At 41.1% G+C, this 24,184-nt stretch overlaps 1 protein-coding gene across 3 annotated transcripts in view; it reads left to right on the top strand.

The window, feature by feature from the left end:
* iqsec3b (IQ motif and Sec7 domain ArfGEF 3b) overlaps positions 1–24,184 on the top strand; it is a 35,922-nt gene that overhangs the window by 3,316 nt on the left and 8,422 nt on the right. For all 3 annotated transcript variants that reach the window (XM_082540654.1, XM_082540653.1, XM_082540655.1), the window contains exons 2-8: positions 2,944–3,018; positions 7,513–7,630; positions 8,663–9,103; positions 10,113–10,840; positions 11,674–11,835; positions 14,057–14,179; positions 22,625–22,791. In XM_082540654.1, coding sequence (XP_082396780.1) covers positions 2,944–3,018; positions 7,513–7,630; positions 8,663–9,103; positions 10,113–10,840; positions 11,674–11,835; positions 14,057–14,179; positions 22,625–22,791 — 1,814 coding nt within the window. The remainder of the gene's footprint in view (positions 1–2,943; positions 3,019–7,512; positions 7,631–8,662; positions 9,104–10,112; positions 10,841–11,673; positions 11,836–14,056; positions 14,180–22,624; positions 22,792–24,184) is intronic.

The following is a 24,184-nucleotide window of genomic DNA, read 5'->3' as shown; positions in this document are numbered from 1 at the left end:
CAGAGAGAACATAGGCCAACAGCAGGAGGCATGTCCTGTTAAAATATTCACCTGTTCTCTTTGTAAGTGTTGTTGCAGACGAATGGCCGTTACGTGTGTGCCTTGTACAGACAGATGGACCCGCTGAGTGTTTGTGTGCGAGTGTGTATATGAGTAGCCTATGTGTGTCTGCTCAGGCTGGCCTCTTCTTCCCTGTATGACCAAATAAAACTGAGCAGAGCTGAACTGTTTTATATTAGCCTGACAAAAACTTCCAACTCTCATCATGATGGACAAACTGGAGTTGACTTTGGGAGTTGAGGTCTTACAACAACTGCCTGAACAGTCAGCTCCTATTTAAACCAGTATAGTTAAAAATAGGCTATATTGTATTTGCTTTCCTTTGGAGAGTTAGAGGATGAATGATCTTTATCTTATCATTTTGATACGTTAAACACGAAGCTATAGCCTAGCAGGAGTAGATGAAAAATAAAAGTGAAAAAGCAAACCCACCCCCCTGCATATTTTAAAGTTCCTAAATTAAAATGTCATATTGCTTTATTTAATCTGTGCAAACCCCAAAGTGCAAGCAAGAAAATTTGTAGTTTTACACTGTAGTATTTCTCGGCCAGATTAATTAATTCACTGGACTCAAAGCAAGTAGTCTGGGACAAAAAAATACCATGGTCAGCAACCCCTCTGCAATCTAGTCGTAACTTTAAACTCTTCTCGAGATGTGGCTTCGTGCTGTGCGTCTCCTCTTCTAAACTTGATGAAAGCGAATTAATTTACTTTCCAAAATGTAAAAAGTGTTCCATGTTTTCTTTCAATTGCTGATGTGGTAACAGTATCAGTCATATGGCTCTCCATTTCATCGAGGTTGTGGCCTCAGAAATAGTTTCACCCTGCAATTTAGTGTAAAGACACTCTTTTATATTTGATGACAAAGATCCGTGACTGAGCTGTATCTTCCATAAACTCTGAGCTTTCACACAATTTCATTTTTCTGCTCACCTGTCAGTCAGATGTGCATTAGACAAAGTATATTTTGGCATCATCTCATCCAAAACCAAAATAGACGGTGAATGGCACAGGGAATGTAGTTTACAGGCTTACGGGGATGTTTAAACTCCTTCAGTTGTTGAGCCAGCGATCGATTCCTGGCTCCTCCAGTTCACGCACTGAAGAGCCTTTGAGCAAGACACTAAATCCCACATACGACCCGTTTACATCCATAACTGATAAAGCATCGTACCCGCAGAATAATACAGTCTACAGTATAAACAGATTTGAATCAGATTTTTAATGCAAAGCATTTTGAGTGCTTACTAAGATTAAGAAATACTAAGAAATTGGCTTTTTAAATGACAATTTACAGCATCAAAACCTCATCAAGTGTAAAATTAATAAAAAGCAGATCAAATTACTTTAAAAACATGGAAACGTCTCAAACTACAAAAAGGTTTGTGGCTATATAGAGTAGATCAGGTGTTAAAAAGTAAGATTTATTCAAGTGTGTAGACTTGTTTTAACCTGCAGGAAAACTAGAGGGGGACCGTGTTACTGTTTATTAAACATCTATCTGCGTACTAAAAAAAAGGGGGGAAAGGGAATATTCTTTGACAAGCATGTTTGAAAATTACTTGTTTCAGATGTATGACAGAGCAGTTTATGTTTTTAGCTCCAGTGATTTCAGAAAGTCCTCTTAGCTTGATATATTCCCTTTTTTGCCCCGCTTTACCTGATGTTTAAAGCGGATCAACGGCACAACAAAGACAACAACTACAATGGAAAAATTAATATTCAGATCTAACATGATTGTTTTGGAAATTTTTTGAACCTCCTGGGATCAAGCTGTTAACAGAAGAGTGTGAAAATTACTGCAAAACCTGCAAAACAAAACCCAAAAAAGATGAATCCAGGTATAATAACTAGTCTATAAATTCCACAAAAAGCAGTTCTTTGTGTCAGAGGTGTCACTGGGGGGCTTAGGTGTTACAACAGATGAAGCAGTATTATTCATACCAAATAAATATGAATAATTTTTGCCATGCATCTTTTAAAAAAATGAAGACAAAAAACCCCACAGTGTCCCTTTAAGTCTGTGGAAGTTGCTGTGAAACGATAGCTTTTTATAGCTCAGACTGTCATTCCTAGTCTTGCACTGACTCTGACTGCCTGTCACTGTGGGTCTGTGTCATGAGCAATATGCTGCGCCCAGGTCAGAAGACTTGCTGTAGCGTAGCCAAGAAATTCACTGTCAGCCGAATCCTTTCAGCTCAGCATGAAAAGACCAATACTACACCAAGACCTCACAAAAACTTAGCTGGATGGACAGTGATGATCATGCTAATTTTCAAGCCTCTGGTAGTGGAAGGTGTCCAGCATTCGGAAGGTGAAAAGGTCGAACGGCAACAGCTTCCACGTGATGCATGGGATTTTTTTGTCCGTTGTTCTCCTTGGTTGTAATCTGCCCCAGATAAAAGGACTAGCAAAGTGCTTAAAATATGAATGTAAATGCAAAATGTATGAGAGAGAAATGAAAATGAGAACTTAAGAAAAACACAGGAAGCAGAGCCAGAATAACCATCTGTCCAGATTGGGTTAGGGGAATTCTGCTAAATCACCACTGATCTGCTGAATTGGAGAGGAGGGGAGAGGACGAGCACATCCGGATACACAAACACATAAGTGCTCCCACTCTATCTAAGCTTTCTCAGCCTTGAATTGACCTACATAGGGTATTTACCCCGGGATCAGTGGCAAGTTGTGTAATGCAATGTTACAATAATCCAGCATCCAAGAAGCACTTCTTCAGGATCTTTTGTGATGTCGGGAATGGGCGCAGAGAAGCGTATTAGCACAAGGCAATCCAACAACTGAACCAATAACAACCTGAAAGACATGCTTTCCCTTCAAGTCTATCCACCCCACTGCTTTCCTCACCTGTCTCTTCTGCTGCAGGAGCGAGACTGTGCTGCATCAGTTTTGCTGCCCCGCCCCTGAGCATCCAGAGACTGAGACCACTAGCTCGTCCAGGTAAGCCAAAGATACTTTAATGGACTTTTTTTTTCTCTCACAGTGTGCTCTTGCAACAATGTAAAACATCCAGTCTGCATACATACACTCTGTGCATTAGTGCCAGCTGAGCCATTTCAACACCCAGGCCTTTAAGCATGCCTGATAGCCTGCTTGCTCTTTATTGAACCACATGTGAGTGTGAATTGGTGCATTTATAGACCTATTGTGCATGGATTTCATAAAGATAGTTAAATGTTCTGTGACTAAACTACACCTCTGACAGCCTCAAGGGTAACTCACATATTCATAGGCATATAAATGGGAAGTGTGGGTAACCGAACTGATATTCCCACTATGAAAGCGCCTATGGCAACTCTGACGCAACCCTCGCCACTACCATAGTAACTGGAGAATCTACTGTAGTGACTTTTACCGTGTGACTGTGCGTGGGCAGTGCTGTCTGTTTGTGATGTGAGTTGTTTGTGAGTATGTAGAAAGTATTGTGTATGAGGATGTGTGGGAATGCATGACATTTCACTTGGATTTTTGAATGAGCCGTTAAAACTGTGAAAAGCTGATTTTGTCATGTTTCTCAATGATTATTGTTTTTCCACCCTCCTCCCGAATGTCTCCCATCTTCTAATCCTCTGTGCTCTGTTTCTAAATCCAGTCGTTCCCGGTCTATTTCTTTTCCTCCAGTCTCTTCATCTGCTATGGCGTAGTTTTCCTCCCTGTGTTGTTTATTTCTTCTCATTATTTATCTGTCTGTTGGAAGATTCTTCTAATCAGCTCACTGCAATTATTTCTATCTCATCCCTCCTTATCAAGTCTCTCACTTATTCTGCTTTTATTAATATCACCATCTGTCTGTCTGGAATCCCTCTCTTCTCTCTGATCTGATGACTTTACTCCTACACCCACATATCCCTGATTGGATGGGCTAATGGCACAGCGGCAGTGGACAGCCAGCTGAGATGATGATGAGATGTAGCGGAGATGTGTAACACCGTAGCTCATTATTATCATCGTTACACAAAGTTTTGTGCTCTCGGTGGCTGCTAACCTGCACCCACGTCTACGCGCTGATGTTCGCTGAATCCATCAGAACACACAAACCTCCCAAGAGATGCTACGAGATCTGCCTCTAGCTTAAACTGGTGTGCCTTTTCTCCTTTACTCAGCCTTTTCGCGTGTGAGCGAGTTCTCCCCTGGCTGTACAGTACTTTAGGTCTCCGTGGGACTGTGAGCAATGCGTTTTGACAGATGTTCAAATCTTGCCACCTTGTCACACAAAAGCAAAGGCAGGAGTCTATGTTTGCGAGCGTGTACGAGAGGAAGAGAGGGTGCCCATATCATTACAGAGGCTTTTGCTGTCCAGATGCATTAATAGCTGACTCTTGCTTTTAAATCCTCTAATGTATTCTAATGTACTCTAATGTATTCTGATGCAGTACTGGGGCATGGCAGTGTTTTAATAGAGTTTTTGATATAGACAGCCTCCAGCATGCACACCCCAACACACAGTCTCAACCTTCCTGTTTCCTCTCTATTTTCCTATCGCACTCTTTCCTCTGGTCCCACGCTCTCTTTTTCCATCTATTTTCGCTAACTTTATCTCATTTAATGATAAGAGCAAGCGTCTCTGGCCCTATCTGTGACTTTTAGCTCGGTACTCAGAATAGTTGCTTTCACAGCAATCAAAGAAAACAAAGAGGAAATTTAGTGATGCAGTCATTATTTAACCATGAGCGGGCTTTTTGTTCTCCCTGGTCCCGTTTAGCACTGGTCCTCTTCGTGTAAAAATTATTAGAGTAAGCCTTATCTGGGAGGAAGAAAGAGTGAACAAGCACACAACGTCATGCGCACACATTCAAGGAGGTTTCTGGTTTTGACTATGAGAAAAAAATTATTATAAAGAAATGGTGCTGCTAAATTCCAAACAGTATTTTCCATGAATATGTAGACAAAGTGTCTTAAAATGCCTGTTTGTGTATTTTGGACATTTTCTCATGACTTGTCTGGAAAAAGACATCTTATGGAAATAAAATAACCCAAAATTTCAAAATTGACCTCCGTATGAAAAAAAAAACATGCCTTCACCTGTAGTTTCTTTTCATAATCAATACACATACTCACCTGCTACTTTATTAGTTTTAGTAATTATCTAATCAGTCAATTACAATGCAGCAATTTAATGCATGTAAACATGGTGAAGATAACGTGCTGAAGTTTAACCTGAGCATCGTGGTTGTTTGTAGCAGACTGGCCTGATTATGTCAAAAAACAGACAACGATCTGAAAAAGAGAAAACATTCCATGACAAAAATGCCTTGTTGTAATCAGAGGTCAGATGATAATTACAAGAGGCATCAGTAACTCAGAGAATGCAGAAGAGCATCTCTGGACAGGCTTATAGCAGCAGAAGACCACACCAGACTCCTCTCCTGTCAGCTTGGAACAGAAAATGGAGACAATTGTTCACACTGGCACAAAAAAAAAAATTGTTTGGTCTGATGAGTTTCATTTTCTGCTGCAATATTTGGCTCTAGGCTCTAAATTTGGCATAAACAACAGGAAAGTTTGGATCCACCCTGCCTTTTATTAACAGTTCAGGTTGTCGTTGGTGGAATAATCAATCATTTCTTGGTACACTGAGCCTCTTAGTGCCACTTGAGCATTGTTTAAATGTCACAGTATTGAGTATTGTTGCTGTCCATGTCCATCCCTTTATGACCAAACTGTATCCATCTTCAGGATGGATAGGATGGAGCAGGTCAGCCACTAATCAGAAGGTCGGTGGTTCGATCCCAGGCTGCCTCCTGGCTGCATGCCAAATATCCTTGGGCAAGATACTAACCTCATGTTTGCCTACTGGTGGCGGTCAGAGGGCTCGGTGGCGCCAGTGTCTGGCAGCCTCGCCTCTGTCAGTGCGCCCCAGGGCAGCTGTGGCTACAATGTAGCTTGCCATCGCCAGTGTGTGAATGTGTGTGTGAATGGGTGAATGACTGAATGTAGTGTGAAGCGCTTTGGGGTCCTTAGGGACTAGAAAAGCGCTATACAAATGCAGGCCATTTACCATTCCAGCAGGATAATGTACCATGTCACAAAACTCAACATGACAATGGTCTCCAGAGTCCTCGGATCTCAATCTGATAGAGGATGTGCAGCCAACGAATCTGAAACGGGCGTGTGATGCTGTCATGTCAATATGGACCAAAATCTCAGAGGAATGTTTCCAGCACCTTTTTGAAGCTATGCCACAAATAATTAAGACAGTTCTGAAGGGAAAAGGGAAGTGAAGTGGTGGTGTCAGTCTGTTCATGCAATACTCTGGAACAAATCTGAGCAAACTTGACAAAATATGTCCCTCAGATCTCAGTACACAACATGTAATGAACATCAACAAATAAAAAGAAACATTCAAACTTCTCACATAGTAATAGAAGGAGGCCTGGAGAGATCGACAGATGTTTGGTAAATATGCATGAGCGGAGAATTGCTGAATATTTTGTCAGATGGTCATCAAGAAGACTTATAAGGAGGGCAAATATGAGAGTGGCTGCATGTCTAAACTAAACTAAACAATCTTCCATTTATATAACACTACAGTGCGAGCTAACCGCAAAGAGGTGATCATTTATGCTTTATATATAACATTTTAATTTACCGATTGAATAGGAGGAACAATCTATTGATAAACCAGTTACTGGTCAAGTGTGAGCTAGTCACCACTGAGGAATATAGGAAAACGTTCACTTCTATTACAGCTGATTCTTACCTCCTTAAGAGAGAGTCAGAGAATAAAGAATCAGTCTTTGACTGCTCACAGTTTATAGACATGCATCCTGCGATGATGGATCACAAGAAGATATTGATTCACATTACCGGCTCACAAGCAAAAAGGGTTGGGAACAACTGGATCAGCACACTAAAGGGAAATGAATCAATATTAACTGAATAGTAATTTAGGTTATTTTGGCTATTAATGGAAAAATAAAATGCTTTCACTGTTTGTCATAGTGTGAGGACTTGTGCATTTTCTCTATGTTGTATTATTGTGATAGAAATGAATATTGCTTGTGGATTGTTCATTTAATGAGTCATTTTTGGGTCCAAGAAATTATGATTTTTAAAAACATTTTTTTTTCATCACATTGACAAACAGCTGATGTGCTGTTTCTTTTCTGCAGAACACAATAAGAAAAAGCTGAGTTTTATGTTTGAAACAGCAAATAAGAGGTGGAGATTATAATTTTTACATAGTTTTACACTGTTACATATTCAGAGTTGCACACTTGCAACTTGCACTCGAGCCACAAATCTGACCAAATAGGACTGGGCACATAAAGCCAGTCAACCTCACCCTGGGCCGCCACAGCTACACATCACTGTCTGCGTGCTGCTCCCCTTATAAGTCTCTTCACATTTCACATACTTGATGACCAGCCACTGACATCAGAGTTTTACTCCGTCAGAAGGACTGATATCTTTCCGCTCTTATTTCTGTGTCAGTGGACAGATGCTGAGCCTGGAGGATGGCACCTCCTCTGGGGACAGACAGGAAACAGAGGGTACCAAAAGGGAGGGACCCAGTGAGTACGAGAGCACCCTGGAGAATAAAAACAAACAGGTATGTCTTTTAGCAGGTGTATGTGGGCTCATGAGCATATTTTGGGTGCTGAGGCAGAGCTGGTTGTTCTACCTGTCTTTGCACGAGAAGGTGTGCATGTGAAGGTTGCTCACTTGACACAGAGTTGGGTGACAAAAAAATAAAAACAGATTCCCATTCAGATCTATTTCTGTCTATGTTCACATGAAAAAAGAGCACCCAGGATACCACTGCCACAGAGACAGGAGCATGAACGATGCTAAGTTGTCATGGTAACAGCTAATAACTGCTTCTGGCGGCTGGAGATGTCTTTATTCCTCATAGGAAACTGCTGAAGGGTCCGCTGTTACTGCTAGCGCTGTTGCATGGATTCACTTATATGAGCGTGTCTGTGTGTACTTTTGGTATGATCAAATCCACGCACACACAGAAACACACACAAATGAGTGGCTGTCCTCCTTTTTCCCTCCCTTTTTGTCTCTTCTCCCCCTGCCTCCCACTTCTCCTTCGATTCCCTCTCGCCGAAAATGTAAGAGAGCAAAAAATTGTGGAGGACAGTGAGATTTTAAGCTGAGCTGCTCTGCCAACAAATGGAACAGAAATAAGCTTGTGCGGGTGTTTACTTTTCTATTCATTTTCTCAACAGCACCTTTGTCACAGCCCATCCATCCTCTTTTTCATGCCCCTTCAGCCAGTATTAGCAGCTGAATGATGATAGATGATGTTTACTTTGGTTCTAATAACACAAACACCCACCAGTTTTAAAAAGAGTGGACTGATAAGTAAGACCCAAGCGGGCGCTAGCAGACTCATGGACTAGTGGAAAGTATAATCAAGGCTTAAGAAGGGTGTGAGTGGGAATTTCATGATTCAAGTCAGCTCTTTTGATCTTTTGCAGGCATTGGCGCAAAATTGTAACATGTTTGCTTACTGCTGGATGAATAAGTATCTTTCATTAGATTTTGTGTGCTTTGCAGTACTATTCCTGAAATGTCTTAAAGTCTCAGAATCCTGTCAACAAATTTAATATACTCGCTCTCTCCCTTTTCCCAGATAGAAGAGTTGGAGCAGAAGTATGGAGGCCATCTCATAGCAAGGCGGGCAGCCCGTCGTATCCAGACAGCCTTCCGTCAGTACCAGCTCAGCAAAAACTTCCAGAAGATCCGCAACTCATTGTCAGAAAGTAAGCTTCCTCGTCGGATCTCTCTACGGCATCCCAGCCCTTCGGGCAGAAACCGGAACGCAGCTCAGAGACACAGCTACACTCTGCATCCTGGAGGAGGACAGATACCTTTACGCTCTAAAACCCCCCCTCCACCCCCTTGCCGCTCCACGTCTCTGCCCCCATCGTCTCCTGCGTCAGCCTCGGCACCTCCCCCAACTCCTGCCCCAGGCTCAGGCTCAGGCCCAGGACCTGGACCAGGCCCAGCACCACCCACACCTCAAACCCCAGGACCCTCACTCACACAACTGGAAGACTGCTTCTCTGAACAAGTGAGGTTTTTGTTTTTTGTTTTAATCTTGTGTTGTAGGAATGCAAAACTGTATGATTTTATAAATGTTTTATAAACTTTTTATAAACTCCAGATAGAAATATCTGGAAAACCACTGAATGAATTATAACAATTTTTGGTACATTTTAGACATTGACCTTTCCATGACTGTGAATCCCAGTGACTTCTTTAACCCTCTAGTCAAATATTTTGACAGGTACAGAGCATATTACTATTAAATTCGATAGATACACCATGTCCTTCATCATTCAGAAGATACATTTTTAACAACGTCTTGACTTTTGTGTCATTTTCTAGTAAATGTATTGGCAGAAAATTTGGTGTAGACATTCATAATCTCCTCGGGATCTTTTATAACTTTGATCATTCTTTGATGTCCTCAGGTCAAGATGTGAATGTGTCTGATACTGAGGTTTATGATGAAACATCTGCAAAACTGATGACATTCTTATTATTCTCTGACTTACTTTGTGTTTTAATGCAAATCAGCAAATGTCTGCATGGCATTATGACTTCATTAAAGCCAAGGAGCCCTACGAGCGTGTAGTCATGTTAAATAAGATTTTACCATATTCGTGAGGCACGCTGTCAGTATCAGTCTGTCCCATCATAAATCTACTGATCTCCGTGACAATATTCTCTTACCCTGACTGAACTTATCTTTAAATTCTCTTTAAATCTTGCACTACTTATCCAAGAACAGAGCTGACCCTCAGTGTCCTTGCATCTACACTTTATCTTACTTAGCTAAACTAAACTGACTGGCTCTAGTGACTTGATAGAAATGAGTTTAATCTTAATGCCAGTGGCCCACTCAGTAGTCCAGCTGCTGTCATTGTTAATTTAGTTCCACTAGTCTTACTAAAAGCCACTAATGAGCAACCCTGCGACTATCATAAGCTTTTACATACATGAATCATGGCCCTTGACCTGATTAAATCACGAGTTGTGATGTGAATTTTTATATTTTTTTGTGATCATACTTTCAGCTGCACTCCTTGGCGCAGTCAATTGATGAGGCCCTTCGTGGCTGGAGCTTGTCTGAGGGTGGAGAGGGCAAGGGACTGCTAATGGACCCCGGGGCGCTTCGTGCAGCTGCTGAGAGTGCTTGTCTGCCACGTAGTGCCAGCTCGCTGCTCATGGCGTTCAGGGATGTTACAGTTCATATTGACAGCAATAGCTCCTATACCATCTCCTCTGCCACCACCACAACCACCACCACCTCTTTGGGCAATGCAGGTGGGGGACAACCAGGTAGCAGGAAGACTTCTGTGAGTGGAATGGCTGGGGGAGGAGACAACCAGTCAGTGGAGGAGCCAGAGTTTCCTGCACCTCCGCCTAGTGAAGAGCTGGAAATGGTTGATCTAGGATCCAGGAGGGGTTCAGCAGTGCCAACTGCAGGGGGAGGAGGAATGGAAGGGGAGAACAGCACAGACAGACTGGGATCCTCCTCCACTTCTACCTCTACTTCCACTTCCATCTCCACCTCAGCCCAGACTAACCAACAGCCTGCCCAGATTTATACCCAGTACCAGCAGTACCACTACACTCATCCCCAGCAGATCTCCGGGGGGCCGAGCCCCGAGGCCCTGCAGGCTCTGGTCGTCTCTCTGCCGAGGGACCGCTGCCAGGATCCAGCCTCTTGCCGCTCACCCACCCTGTCTACTGACACACACCGCAAACGCCTCTATCGTATAGGACTCAACCTCTTCAATGTGTGAGTAGACCACCACACACACACACACACACACACACACACACACACACACACACACACACACACACACACACACACACACACACACACACACACCGAGCACTCTCTCAGAAAATATATAATAAATATTTCTGCACCCTCTGGCTCAGGGTTCAAAGTACTCTTACTGCTGTTTGTGTCTCCAACACATCTCCAACAGCCATGCAAAACCGCTTTAGGCAGCTGCTCATTAGCGTTTGTGATTGTTGGGAGGAGCTGCCTGTTCAGTGTTATCTTCTGATGATCTGATGTCCATGGCAAAAAAAAGACATCAAGAGGAAGGCAGGGATGGGAATGAGAGAGAGAGACAGATGCAAAGAGAATAAATGCGGTGGAACATTAGAGGCAGTCAAGGAGGTCATGAACAATGCGAGAGCCACAGAGTTCCTATAAATAGTGTCCACGGTTGGACTGCACTTATTATTAGCTAATACAAATTAATGTAAATTAACCCATATGCATCAGTAACACTTGGTCTCTTTCTAAAGTCCACAGCTAACAGCTTTTGCGCACGGATGCGCCTCTCTTTTCCCTCTTTTTCCTAGTGCCTCCTCTGACACACACACACACACACACACACACACACACACACACACACACACACACACACACACACACACACACACACACACACACACACACACATATTAGGCACCCTTTCTCTTAAATATAGTGTAAGAGATTTTGTTTCGCGCTCAGCTCAACACACCTCTCTGCTTGAATGCACAAAACTTCTTACACGCACCATTCCCTCTAACGCTATGTGCTTTTCTCTATTTGTTATGTGCGGACAGGAATCCAGAGAGAGGCATCCACTTCCTGATTACGCGTGGTTTCGTCCCAGACACGGCCATCGGAGTGGCTCACTTTCTGCTGCAGAGGAAGGGCCTAAGTCGGCAGATGATTGGGGAGTTTCTGGGGAACAGCAAACTGCAGTTCAACAGAGATGTCCTTGAGTGAGTTCATGTCATTTCTCTGTCATCAGTCATCATTTAGGTTTATTTGATTAGGAAAAGATATAACTGACTTTATGGTGATAATAAGGCACCCCTTTTCTTATATTCTGATCATTCAAACGTTGTACTTCCAGTTAGAAATATAGGCTTCTTACAAATTTATAGCGTCAGTGCACAAACTTGTATGAACATGATGACATTTTGGGGGTTATTTTGTCAGATTTGACAAAGGTAATCCCCATAGTAATGAACTAATGACATTTATAAAACTGGTTTAAGTGCACCTCACTTTTTGAGTTTCCGATCATAAAATATTCTCTCACTCACTTTGACACTTTTTTCTTATCTTATGTCAAGCACCTTAGATCAGTGAAACAGAAACTGCGCTGCAGTCCAGCATCTGGACTGACAGCAATAGATCTTATTAACATTTACAGCTACATTGTTTAGGAGCGGATGTGAGTTAAGAGGTACAGTGGGTCATCTACCAACTGTAGGGTCAGTAGCTCAGCTACTGCTGTCTGCCTATTGAAGTACCCTTGGGCAAGATACTGAACCCCAAGCTGCTCCTGAAGGATCCATGGGAGTATGAACATGTCCATGAATGTTAGACGAGGTGCTTAGGTATAGAAAAAAGTGCTTGTATGTCTGGGTGATTGAGGCTCGTAGAGCTTTGAGTGTTTAGTACCAGTCTATTTAGCATTTACTCATTATAAAGTGAAAAAGTTTTTTTTGCTATTTGCCTATTTAATTTTCTCAATTTGAGTTAATAATCTTAACACAGTATTCATTTTGAAAATTTAAACCTTATTACACGGTTCTCTCCACCAGATTTAGATTGCTTCGTTGCTGCAAAACTGTAAATGCTCACATTTTCAGTCGTTTCACTTCTCATTGAATCGGGCTTTAAGATTAGAATTCCTTCCTGACCTTGGAAAAAAACAAACTCATTCACATGTAGCTGAGGAGCTGACCCCGCTATTTGTGAGGGTGCCCCTATTTTGAGGAGACCTGAAAGAATCAGGCTGTATAGAGGCTTTTTTAGGCACTGAGTTCTTTGTGGTTTCTTTTTTTTCTGCCTCTACAAAGGTTTCAAGGACAAACTGGCTGCTTGTTGATATTGCAGAAAATCACTGTGATACCTTATTTGAGAAATGTCTGCAAATGATAACAATTTAATGATGATCAAAGCTCCTGCACATGTGTGCTTATCTCTCTTCTCCTTGCCAGTATTCTCACAGGAAAAGTCATTTCTATACATACTTTGCATCCATATGGACCTCTTTAAAGACTTTTTCTTTTTAAGGAAAACCTAATCTCACTAATATTCTCATTTAGGTCCTTTAGTAGAGTTTCAATCATACATCATAGTACAAAGTCCGATGGTACTGTTGCTTTATATGGCTAAGAAACTGAGGTAAATAAAGTAAAACATCTGTTAAATTTGGACTTTCAAACTTCAGTTATTTTAAAAGCTATCTCAAACTGAGCTGGTTTTCGAAAGCAATTACCTTATAAATGAGCGTACGCGCAAAACTCACTTGACATGTGGCACCAGTTTGCGGAAATGGAAGACATCCATGAAAACATGCTTTTTCTTAATGCTTTGACACTCACCCCTTTTTGCATCCTCCCAGTGTAGGCTGCAGACTGAGAACCAGCGTAGCGAGGTTTTCTGCTGATGTTGTTGTACAGACTGTAGAAATAGGTCACTGCACTGAACACACACTTAAGCACACACCCTCACTTTCTTTCAAAGAGACACACTTGTATGGACACAAATACACCCATGCACCTAAATGTACATGCGCAATCTTGTACGTACTACTCCCATTACCGCAGTCTGTCCTCAGCCTTTCATGTTACCTCTCTCTTTCCCATTCCCTCTTTTCTTTTCATTTTTTGCCATCTCATCCCTCTTTTCCCACTATTTTCGGACTCTTTCTTCTCCACTGATATTTGCACAGCACGTGGGTATATGTGTGTGCACGTGCAAGCATGTTGTCTCTATGTGCATCATTCAGGTCAGTGGTTCTGTAATGGAACTATGACTGTAATGACGAGATTTGCCGTCAGCACTTGGGTACAGATAGTTTGTCTCAGATCCACTCGCACACTCACTCTGTTACCTTCTCACTACAGTGAAGTACTGAAACTAAACCCAGCTTCATTTTGCCTTTTTTTCTTGTCTTTCCCCCCCTCCCTCTCTGTCTCTTTATAGCTGTGTTGTGGACGAGATGGATTTCTCAGGCATGGAGCTTGACGAAGCCCTGAGAAAGTTCCAGGCCCATGTCCGTGTTCAGGGAGAAGCACAGAAAGTGGAGAGACTCATCGAAGCCTTTAGGTGAGACTGTCAGCTTGATCACAACCCAACCTCACTGACTAACGGGCTCTGGCTTTGATTTTTAACAATGTGCAACACAAAAACAGTGCATCATGTGACCGAGCAGGGCTGGGTAGTGCACTCTGAAGATTTTAACAGGAATGGGCCTTTTGCTTGTGGCCACCAATACAAATCAGAAAAACAATGGCACACAACCAAGAACACACACTTTGGAATAAAATTGAAGCAAAAAGCTTTTTCTGATCTCGCAGCCTTGGGGTAGCAGAATGCGTCCAAGATGGCATACTAATCAGCTCACTGTATAGACATAGAAGAATCGGCTGTTTTTGCTGGCTTACTGCGACAGGCTGTGATGACAGCAAAGCTCTGTGTCATTAATAAGTTACACTGATTTCCTGTAACCTTTGAATAAACTCAACAGTGTTTGATCATCAGCCAATCACAATAGGGATTTACACTGCAGCAAAATCAGCGTGTGTTCCATCAGGACAAGAATAGATGCTTTGTTTCGCAGCTCTCTTTTCACCAGATGACACTTCCCTGGCCAAATCATTTTCTTTTTAGGCTGCTGGTGCATGCTGGGTAGTTGCGTGTCCATCCCATTCAAAATCACACATGAATATGTAGAAGTTTGTTACTCACCAAGATCTGCCTCAGTTGGTTTTGTCCTCATTTTGTGTTGAATCCAGCCCTGAAGTCACGCTAGTGTATGCTGCTGATAAAGGTCTTGAAATGCCAAGTGGAACTTGTTAGACTTACTGCAGTTTGCAGACTACACTTATACCTTTCCTGCAAACTGTCTAGCTTTGCTTCTAACAAATACCTGGATGGAAACTGTTTTATTTTAAAATCATGCTATTTAACCTTTAACTAAGGCAATAAACAGATAGAAGCAACCAGACAAATAAAAGCTGCAACTTTGGTCCCCTGGCTGGCCATGTCCTTGATAAGTCCTAAAGATATCCAAAGCGTCCCCTCAGGACTAAAAATGCAATAAAAATGCCCTTCATTGTTTTCTATTACAGAGAAATTGCTTGAATTGCTCTATACATTTAATGTCTTTCCCTTGATGTACTGCTCTTTCCCTCAGGAATGCCCACACTGTCACCAGCATGACACGGCTTGAGTCAGTGGCCTCTTTGAACTCATTAACCAAGACGTCATTTTCCCTGTTCACACCATAACAAATGTTCAGCTTGTTAGTAGGCTGCCAACAAATTTCTGCATCCTCATTCTGACAAATCTTATGACTGTTAATACAGTTTCCTCCTTCTTCTGTGACAAGGGCGGTTTGTCCCTCTGAAGACATTGAACAGCCCACAGGCCTGCTGCTTTAAGCTGAATACTATTGTCAGCATTCAAACATGTTCACAAAACCATTGTGTTTAGCAGGTAATGATCACCATGTTTACCATATCAGTTTGCATTGCTAAACAGCACGCAAGGCAAACAGCAGATGGAAGTACAGATGGTAGGAATGTCATTAGTTTTGCAGGTATTTGAGTTAAACCAAAATAATGGACAGATTAAAATGCTGCCTGACTGCACTACAAGTTTTGTCAGAGGCTCATCATCGACATTACAATTTAAATGTGAGGACCACACTGTTAAAAAAAACATCTTAAAACAACAGTAATATTCCGGCAGCTGGGGCGCCAAAATACTACCGTAAAATAACAGAAAATAACTTTCTCATGAAAATACAGTTATTTTCAGTAATGAAAATAGAGTTTATTGCGCTAATTTTACATGGGATTCTGCCTTTTCCAGTAAAATACTTTTATATTAGGATTTTTTCCTACAGTGCAGCCATACCCGCGACCTTGTGGTTGTTAGTTCACATTCATTGGCCGATGTTTAGCGTCATGTTATTATGTGTCCCAACATCCATCCTAGATGACATGAAATTTTCAGCAAAATTATAATTCAAATACTCCTTTAATTATTATTGTTCTCATTAATTTTCAATTTTTCCATAGTATTACATTTGAATTTAACAGATCATTCTTTCACATAACAGACAAATATTTGTGAAATTATGATACATTTCTGAATGTATTTTTACAATCTAAATATGCATACAGTAGGGCAAAAAAGTATTTAGTCAGCCACCGATTGTGCAAGTTCCCCCACTTAAAATGATGACAGAGGTCAGTAATTTGCACCAGAGGTACACTTCAACTGTGAGAGACAGAATGTGAAAAAAAAATCCATGAATTCACATGGTAGGATTTGTAAAGAATTTATTCGTAAATCAGGGTGGAAAATAAGTATTTGGTCACCTCAAACAAGGAAAATCTCTGGCTCTCACAGACCTGTAACGTCTTCTGTAAGACGCTTTTCTGTCCCCCACTCGTTACCTGTATGAATGGCACCTGTTTGAATTCATCATCTGTATAAAAGACACCTGTCCACAGCCTCAAACAGTCAGACTCCAAACTCCGCACGGGGGGACCTGGTGAATGACCTGCAGAGAGCTGGGACCAAAGTAACAAAGGTCACCATCAGTAACACACTACAACGGCAGGGAATCAAATCCCGCAGTGCCAGACGTGTTCCGCTGCTGAAGCCAGTGCATGTCCAGGCCCGTCTGAAGTTTGCCAGAGAGCACATGGATGATACAGCAGAGGATTGGGAGAATGTCATGTGGTCAGATGAAACCAAAGTAGAACTTTTTGGTATCAACTCAACTCGTCGTGTTTGGAGGAAGAAGAATACTGAGTTGCATCCCAAGAACACCATACCTACTGTGAAGCATGGGGGTGGAAACATCATGCTATGGGGCTGTTTTTCTGCCAAGGGGACAGGACGACTGATCCGTGTTAAGGACAGAATGAATGGGGCCATGTATCGTGAGATTTTGAGCCAAAACCTCCTTCCATCAGTGAGAACTTTGAAGATGAAACGAGGCTGGGTCTTCCAACATGACAATGGTCCAAAACACACCGCCCGGGCAACAAAGGAGTGGCTCCGTAAGAAGCATTTGAAAGTCCTGGAGTGGCCTAGCCAGTCTCCAGACCTCAAGCCCATAGAAAATCTGTGGCGGGAGTTGAAAGTCCGTGTTGCTCGGCGACAGCCCCAAAACATCACTGCTCTCGAGAAGATCTGCATGGAGGAATGGGCCAAAATACCAGCTACTGTGTGTGCAAACCTGGTAAAGACCTATAGTAAACGTTTGACCTCTGTTATTGCCAACAAAGGTTATGTTACAAAGTATTGAGTTGTATTTTTGTTATTGACCAAATACTTATTTTCCACCCTGATTTACGAATAAATTCTTTACAAATCCTACCATGTGGATTCATGGATTTTTTTTTCACATTCTGTCTCTCACAGTTGAAGTGTACCTCTGGTGCAAATTACTGACCTCTGTCATCATTTTAGGTGGGGGAACTTGCACAATCGGTGGCTGACTAAATACTTTTTTGCCCCACTGTATGTACAAAAAAATATATTTAAAAAAACAAGTAAATTATGTTTTACTATATTTACAGTTATTTTACCTTTGACATGTAAAATCACAGTGTACTTATGTAAATTTAATGATATTCTAGAAAGACAGTACAAAACTGTAAAATATACAGTAAGACACTTTGACATTACTATTTTTTGGAACAGCGCAGTTTCATGAAAACTGCTGATATACAATACTGCTAGCATGGCTAATGTAAGCATGCCAGAAATACAGCATGTCTTTCAGTGCAAGAACAAGTAAGTACAACTTCAATTAGTGATTTCTTTTCTTTCTTTCTTTTTTTAAAAAATATATTTTCTATCTGCCTGTTGTATAACATTTGTGCTGACAGATTCATTCCTCCTGGACACGGAGGATACCATTCTGTCCCAAATCTGTAGAGAACTGTTCTGCCATTTCTCACAAGTTATTTTTTTCAGCTCTCGTTGCTGGAGGGATTTTGCTGTGCTGCTATCCTTTGCAAAATATTCCAAATGAGTTATCCTACATTCAAGTTAGGGAAATATATATATATATATATATATATATATATATATAGCCATGCATTCACTTCTTCCTTTTAAAACTGATCGTTTTTTCTCTGACCTGTCCTTTCAAGACTGCGAGTCGTCTTTTCTTTCAGTCTTTGGGTATATAAAGATGCATTCATAGAGCCATCTGTAAATGTCATCTCCCCTACAAGCTTGTGCACTCATGCATTCCCATATCAGCCTACGCCTACATCCATGTTTCACTGTTGGTGCTCTTCAGCCACTGTGGTATTTCTTGCCTTATTGACATCAGGCATGCAGGATCTATCTGTATCATCTACAAATGCATTTATTTTGCTTTTCTTTTAACCAAAGAATGTGCTAGAATTCATTGATGTTATTTTCTCAGTTTTGCTGTTTTTGTGCCATGTTGTCGACAGTGGTTTTCTTCTTCGAAACCATTCCTGTCTTGTATGTACTGTTTGGGCATTTTTGAAGAAGAGTTTTCCATAAATAGTGTTCTGGTTCAGAGCATATACACATGATCTTGACCCCATTGAAAAGATTTTAATATTCATTTAATACAGAAGTGACTCCTGAGATTTAGAGCATCCTTTAAAGAGTGTTCTAGGCAGCATTTTTCAAAGAAAAGCTCTAACCGGATGCTCTGCTGTGAGGGGTAATATTTCTAACCTCATGTTGCACGAGACACAACCAAGGACAGAGCTGAGTCAGTTCCGGTTTTTACAGGGTAATTTGTGGGTGTGTTATTCAGTTAACCTGGAAATGAGATGAGTAATCACGTTTTTGATTTCTGTTTTTCAGTTTGTAATTTAAACGTACGCCTTCTTTTCTGTTTGTCTTTAATTATTTATACAAATTAACATCACATCAATGAAGAATATCATATTGTAAGTAGAAAAAATAGTACAGTTAACATAAGATGACTCACTGTTGAATTAATGCCCACGATTGTAAGTGAAGGAACATTTGATCCAGTGCAAAAATGTGGCTTGATCAAAGTGTCTTTAGCACATCTAGGGAAACACTGCATGTCTATGACACTGATTAAGACACTACTGTTTATGGGGGGTTTGGCTACACTGACAGCAAGCACCACTTATTTATTTATTTATTTTGGATTGAGACGTTTTTTAGATTCTAGATTTTAGATAATGTGAAAAGTACAGAATCCCCGGCCTATCCATTAAGAAAAGTGTTCTTATTCCAAACTAGAGGTGGTGAGGGAAGAGAGGAAAGGGAGCAGTCATGACACTTCCCCTCTCTGATTCTGATTTGAGGGCCAATCAGAACACCCACTGCGGTCATCAGTTAATCACAGAAACACTCAATCATACATACTGAGCCTCTGGGTGCAGATTATAAAGTCATCAGTGATCTGAGACCACACTTTCTGGAGCTGGGAGTTTAGGTCAGAAATGAGCGGGCTTTATCGGGACTGCCAGACATCCACTACCATATCTGTTATGTAACACTTGTTATGTCATCTGTTTGAAGCGTGTTGTACTCTTGTCGAAAGCAGTTCTTTTATACAAAGTGGTATTTGTGCCAGCTGGCATGCAACTTTTATATGCAGATATGAAGATAAGCGATCAGAGCTAGTGTTTAAATAAACTGGTTACATAAGACGGAGATGTGTGGTTGAAAATGTGTGAATGAAACAGAAATACACGCTCATGCTTACCACTACCAATTTAGTCAACTGTTTGCTCACTCACTGAGAAAACATGCACACATATGCACTTTCACATCCATGCACATGCCCATTTGCATGCATACGCTCACAGATACAGCAGAGCTTGCCTTGAATTCAGTCTTTGATTAATTTTTTGCAGAAGTTGGCAAGTCTGCTGATACAGATTCATCTGTGAGTCTGTGGTTTTGTATCTATGTGCGGGTGCCTGTTCTATCTGCAAAGGAGTTTGAGACGAGCAGGATCTAGTCTCTCTCAAACAAAGGCATTTCTTCTGAACTGTACAGCGTGATTAATACTCACTGACTCCTCTGACTTCAGTTCTGGTTTGGAATGTGAGAAATGGCTTTCTGGTTGCACCGGTCTCAGATGTGACCTCTTGATTGCATACGCTCTTCCAAGTGCATAGTCCTCTAGAGCAGAGCAGCCCCTCTCCGTGTCTGCATCGTGCCTGACTGCAAAGATAAAAGCCTCCCGCCACTGAAATGGCCCACTGTGTAAGTGTAAGTGACAGTAAGAAAGAGAAGGAAAGAGCTGTGGAAGAAGGAGGGGTGGAAGTGAGAGTTTGTGAAGGCTATGGGCACCAATGGGTCAAAGCAAGTCCAAATGCAGCATCTCTGGTTCCTAAACAAAATGGGGAGAATTTTCTTAGCTGTATTGCACTGTCAAATTTCTCTGCTGTCCTGTCTTTCATATATGGTGGAGTGACGGCTTTCACATTTGAGCTAAAGTTAATTAGTGAGATTAGAAAGAGAATTATCTATCTTCAAATTACAGCAGGAATCTAATGTCTTTACAACTAGATCAGTATGCAAGCATCTCTCTTAAAGATGTCCTGATTTTTTTTATATAGCATGAACTCACCAATCAGTTGTATGCGTGTGTGTGTGTGTGCGTGTGTGTGTGTGTGTGTGTGTTTGTGTGTTAGTGTGTGTGTAAATAACTGTGCCAAAGTCTCAAGCCACCTTTTCCTTCTTCATATTTTGCTGCCAGGGAACCCAACCGCTTTTTAAATTTTTTTAAAGTGGTCTCGAGCTAGTCAATAGTTCCCCATGTTTTTAGAAGGTCTTTCAAAGTTTTTCTTTGAATATGAGTACTGCTTTTTCACTCATTTTCAGTTCAGTCCTTGTAAATGACCACTTTCATTTTCAGTCATTAAGCCATAAAAATGCACCTCAAGCACAAAACTCAAGGGATGAATCGGTTTTCTGTCTTCACATCACAGGTGACCTATCAAAGAACCAATTGATCAGTCTACAGCAACTGAACACTATCTGAAAGTTTTTTTTCCAGGAAATAGGAAAAATTCAGAAAAGAACTGACACAAGCCCTGAGCGGTGAACCTGACTGCTGAGCATCATTAGAAATGGTCTCAGTGGAAGGATGGCTGTCAAGAAGCCATTCTTAAGGAAGGAAAACAGGAAGAAAAGTTTGAGGTGTGGCAAATTACCCAAGAACTGGACTGAAAATCAGTGGCTGCAGGCCTTGTAGAGTGATGAATCCAAATTTGACATTTGGTTCATATTATTGTTAATTGTACAGAGGTCAGGAGAGAGATACAACTGCGAGCGTCTACAGCCATCTGTAAAACACGGTGGAGGCTCTGTCATGGTTTGTTTAGGATCTTCTAAAACTTGATGAAATTATAAACATAGAAAAGTACAATTAGATTTTCATCCACCATAAAATACTGTCTGGAAAGCATCTGACATACAACGTGTACTTTTCAGCCTGGCAGTGTTTCCAATTTCAATGCAATAAAAACATACCTGGGTAGAAAAACACAACATGTAACACTACCAGTCATGAATTAACAGCCTGCCCAGAGTGTGGTTCTCAACATTACTAAAGCAGTGTGGGATCATCTTGACAGAGAACAAAACAAGAGGCAGACAAAATCTAAAGAAGAGCTTCGAATATCCTTCAAGAAGCATGAAGCACTAATCTTGAAGACTACTTAAAGAAATTACAAGAAAGCTTGCCAAAGAGAGTGCGGCAATTTTGAAGAATAAAGGCGATTATTCTAAATATTGACCTTCAAGCTTGTCAGAAACCCTGTTTTTGAATCATGTGCTGTTTTTGCATTCATGCTTGCCCATTTCACCTACACATATTTCCCATTTTCTTTGCACCAAAAGAAGAAATGAGGGGTGGCTCAAGACTTTTGCACAGCACCGTATTTGTAAGAAATCCACATACACAAATATATAAACACAGAGCATATATTTCTTATGTTGTTTGTTAATTTTACACTTGACGAGTGCACGATAGGCTCACCAAATCAAAAAGCCATGCATCGTATTACATTGCATGAATGCAAGTTAAAAATAGCCATAACAGGACTTTGACGTCATGCTGCATGAATATTATCCATGTGTATGTAATAACTTGGCATCTGAGTGTGATTTCACGTCATCATCATTATCATCTTGTTTTTTCATTTAGTTTTTCCATGTATTTCTGTGCTGCTAGGACATTTTTAACACACTGCAGTGAACACAAGTATTAAAATCTGGCATTACATTTTTGTGATGTTTTTGTTATGACAACAAAATTGTGGTGTCTTCCAAACACGTAGCAATGCCATTCTGTTAGAAAAAATTCACCTCAATCTATCCCGTCAAAAGAAATAATACTCCTCAGGATTCTGTCTGACTAATAAACAGGATTTCAGTATTGTTGCGTCAGCAATGCTTAATGTTCTCTGCTTTCAAATACATAACAGAGAAGTGTGTGACCTCCACTGAAAAAAATATAAAAATATAACTCCTTTTTGTCCTCCACAGTCAGAGGTACTGTATGTGTAATCCTGACGTGGTGCAGCAGTTTCACAATCCAGACACCATATTTATTCTGGCCTTTGCTGTCGTCCTCCTCAACACTGATATGTACTCGCCCAACATCAAACCCCAGCGAAAAATGGGCCTTGATGACTTCATACGCAACCTAAGAGGTAAGAATGTGCTCAAACTGCGAGGCAGAGAGTATTTTTCTACAGGTTTTACTCTACGTGCCATGCGAGAGCTAACTGTCCCTGTGGGCAGAGCTGGCATAATGAGCTGCAGACATGTTTCAACATTTATAGCAAGTGGTTTTATCAGAAGGGCACGAGCACTGGTTATAAATAGTAAACTTGTTTATACATACGTGCCCCTCTACTGTAGATCACTCACAGTGGATTGGTGTGGTGGAAAGAATGACGGTGAAGATGAAAAAGAGAGCAGATGGCAGGGGAAGTCAAAATTTTACAGCAGGCACTCTCTTATCGACCTCACTTCAACCTCACTATCAGGCCCGTGAGTGACAGCTTCTTGAACTGAAGTAAATTACTCAAAGAGGCTGTGGTTGGCTGCCTATGCTCGGTACCATCAAGGAAACCATCATCAGTGCGGGAAGAGATTCCTGATATCCTTGACTCGGAGCGCTGCCCCAGAGGCCGTGGCGGCGGCCCATTTAATTGAGGCTCACTTAGCGTGAGATTTAATGATTTGAGCTTGGTTTTCCAGAAGCAACTCATCGCCGCGGCTGAGCTTCCCATAGCTCTGAATGTTGTCTCCATCCAAAGGTTCAGCAGATTCATATATTAACGGCAACAATGGCCTAAGGAAAAAGGATTTCACTGTTATTTGTGCCTTTAGTTAACAGAAAAATCTATTTCTCAGTCATTACATATTTTTCCTTCATATTATCTTCTACAGCTGAGTGTGCTGCTCCACAGTGATAGTGGAACAACTGCCAGGATACAATGTCAGCACACACACGCTGCGATAACGGCACATTTTCTGATTTCACAGCTTCAGATCCTACAAAGGAATAAAACTAATTTGGCATTAAAATGTTGGGTAAAAGTGATACAGTCACACAGTTTGAAATTCAGATTGTTAAGTTTACACTCAATCTCAAGACACCCATTAACTTCCTCTGTGTGTTTTTCCCTCTAATACTTCCATTAATTTGCACATTAGAATGAGTCACAGTCAAGTCTGTGAGTAATTAAAACTTTTGAGATGCTTATTTAATTTCCAGCCTAAAGAACTGTTATCTGGTATCTGATTTCAAGTATTGACTTCACTGTCTGAAATCAACCCAAAAATCAAAAAATGGATTTTTTCCCCCCCATTCTCTGACTTTCTCTGTGCTCTTGATACTATTCCTGTGTTATCTCCTCTCGTACCATTTGTGGATATCTCCTCTTCAATCTGGATATCAAAGGTGATGTCACCTTTCTAATGTAATTTATTTTGTCACATTGACCAAGGACAATGTTCAGTTTTGCAGGAATAAACAAGGACTGTGTATATATTGTTTTAAACTATGGCCTTGAATGTACAAATGTGCAAAGCTGC

This window comes from Aulonocara stuartgranti, assembly GCF_965226115.1.
Source record: "Aulonocara stuartgranti genome assembly, chromosome: 7".
Lineage (NCBI taxonomy): Eukaryota > Metazoa > Chordata > Actinopteri > Cichliformes > Cichlidae > Aulonocara > Aulonocara stuartgranti.
This window is presented reverse-complemented; position numbering and strand designations above follow the sequence as displayed.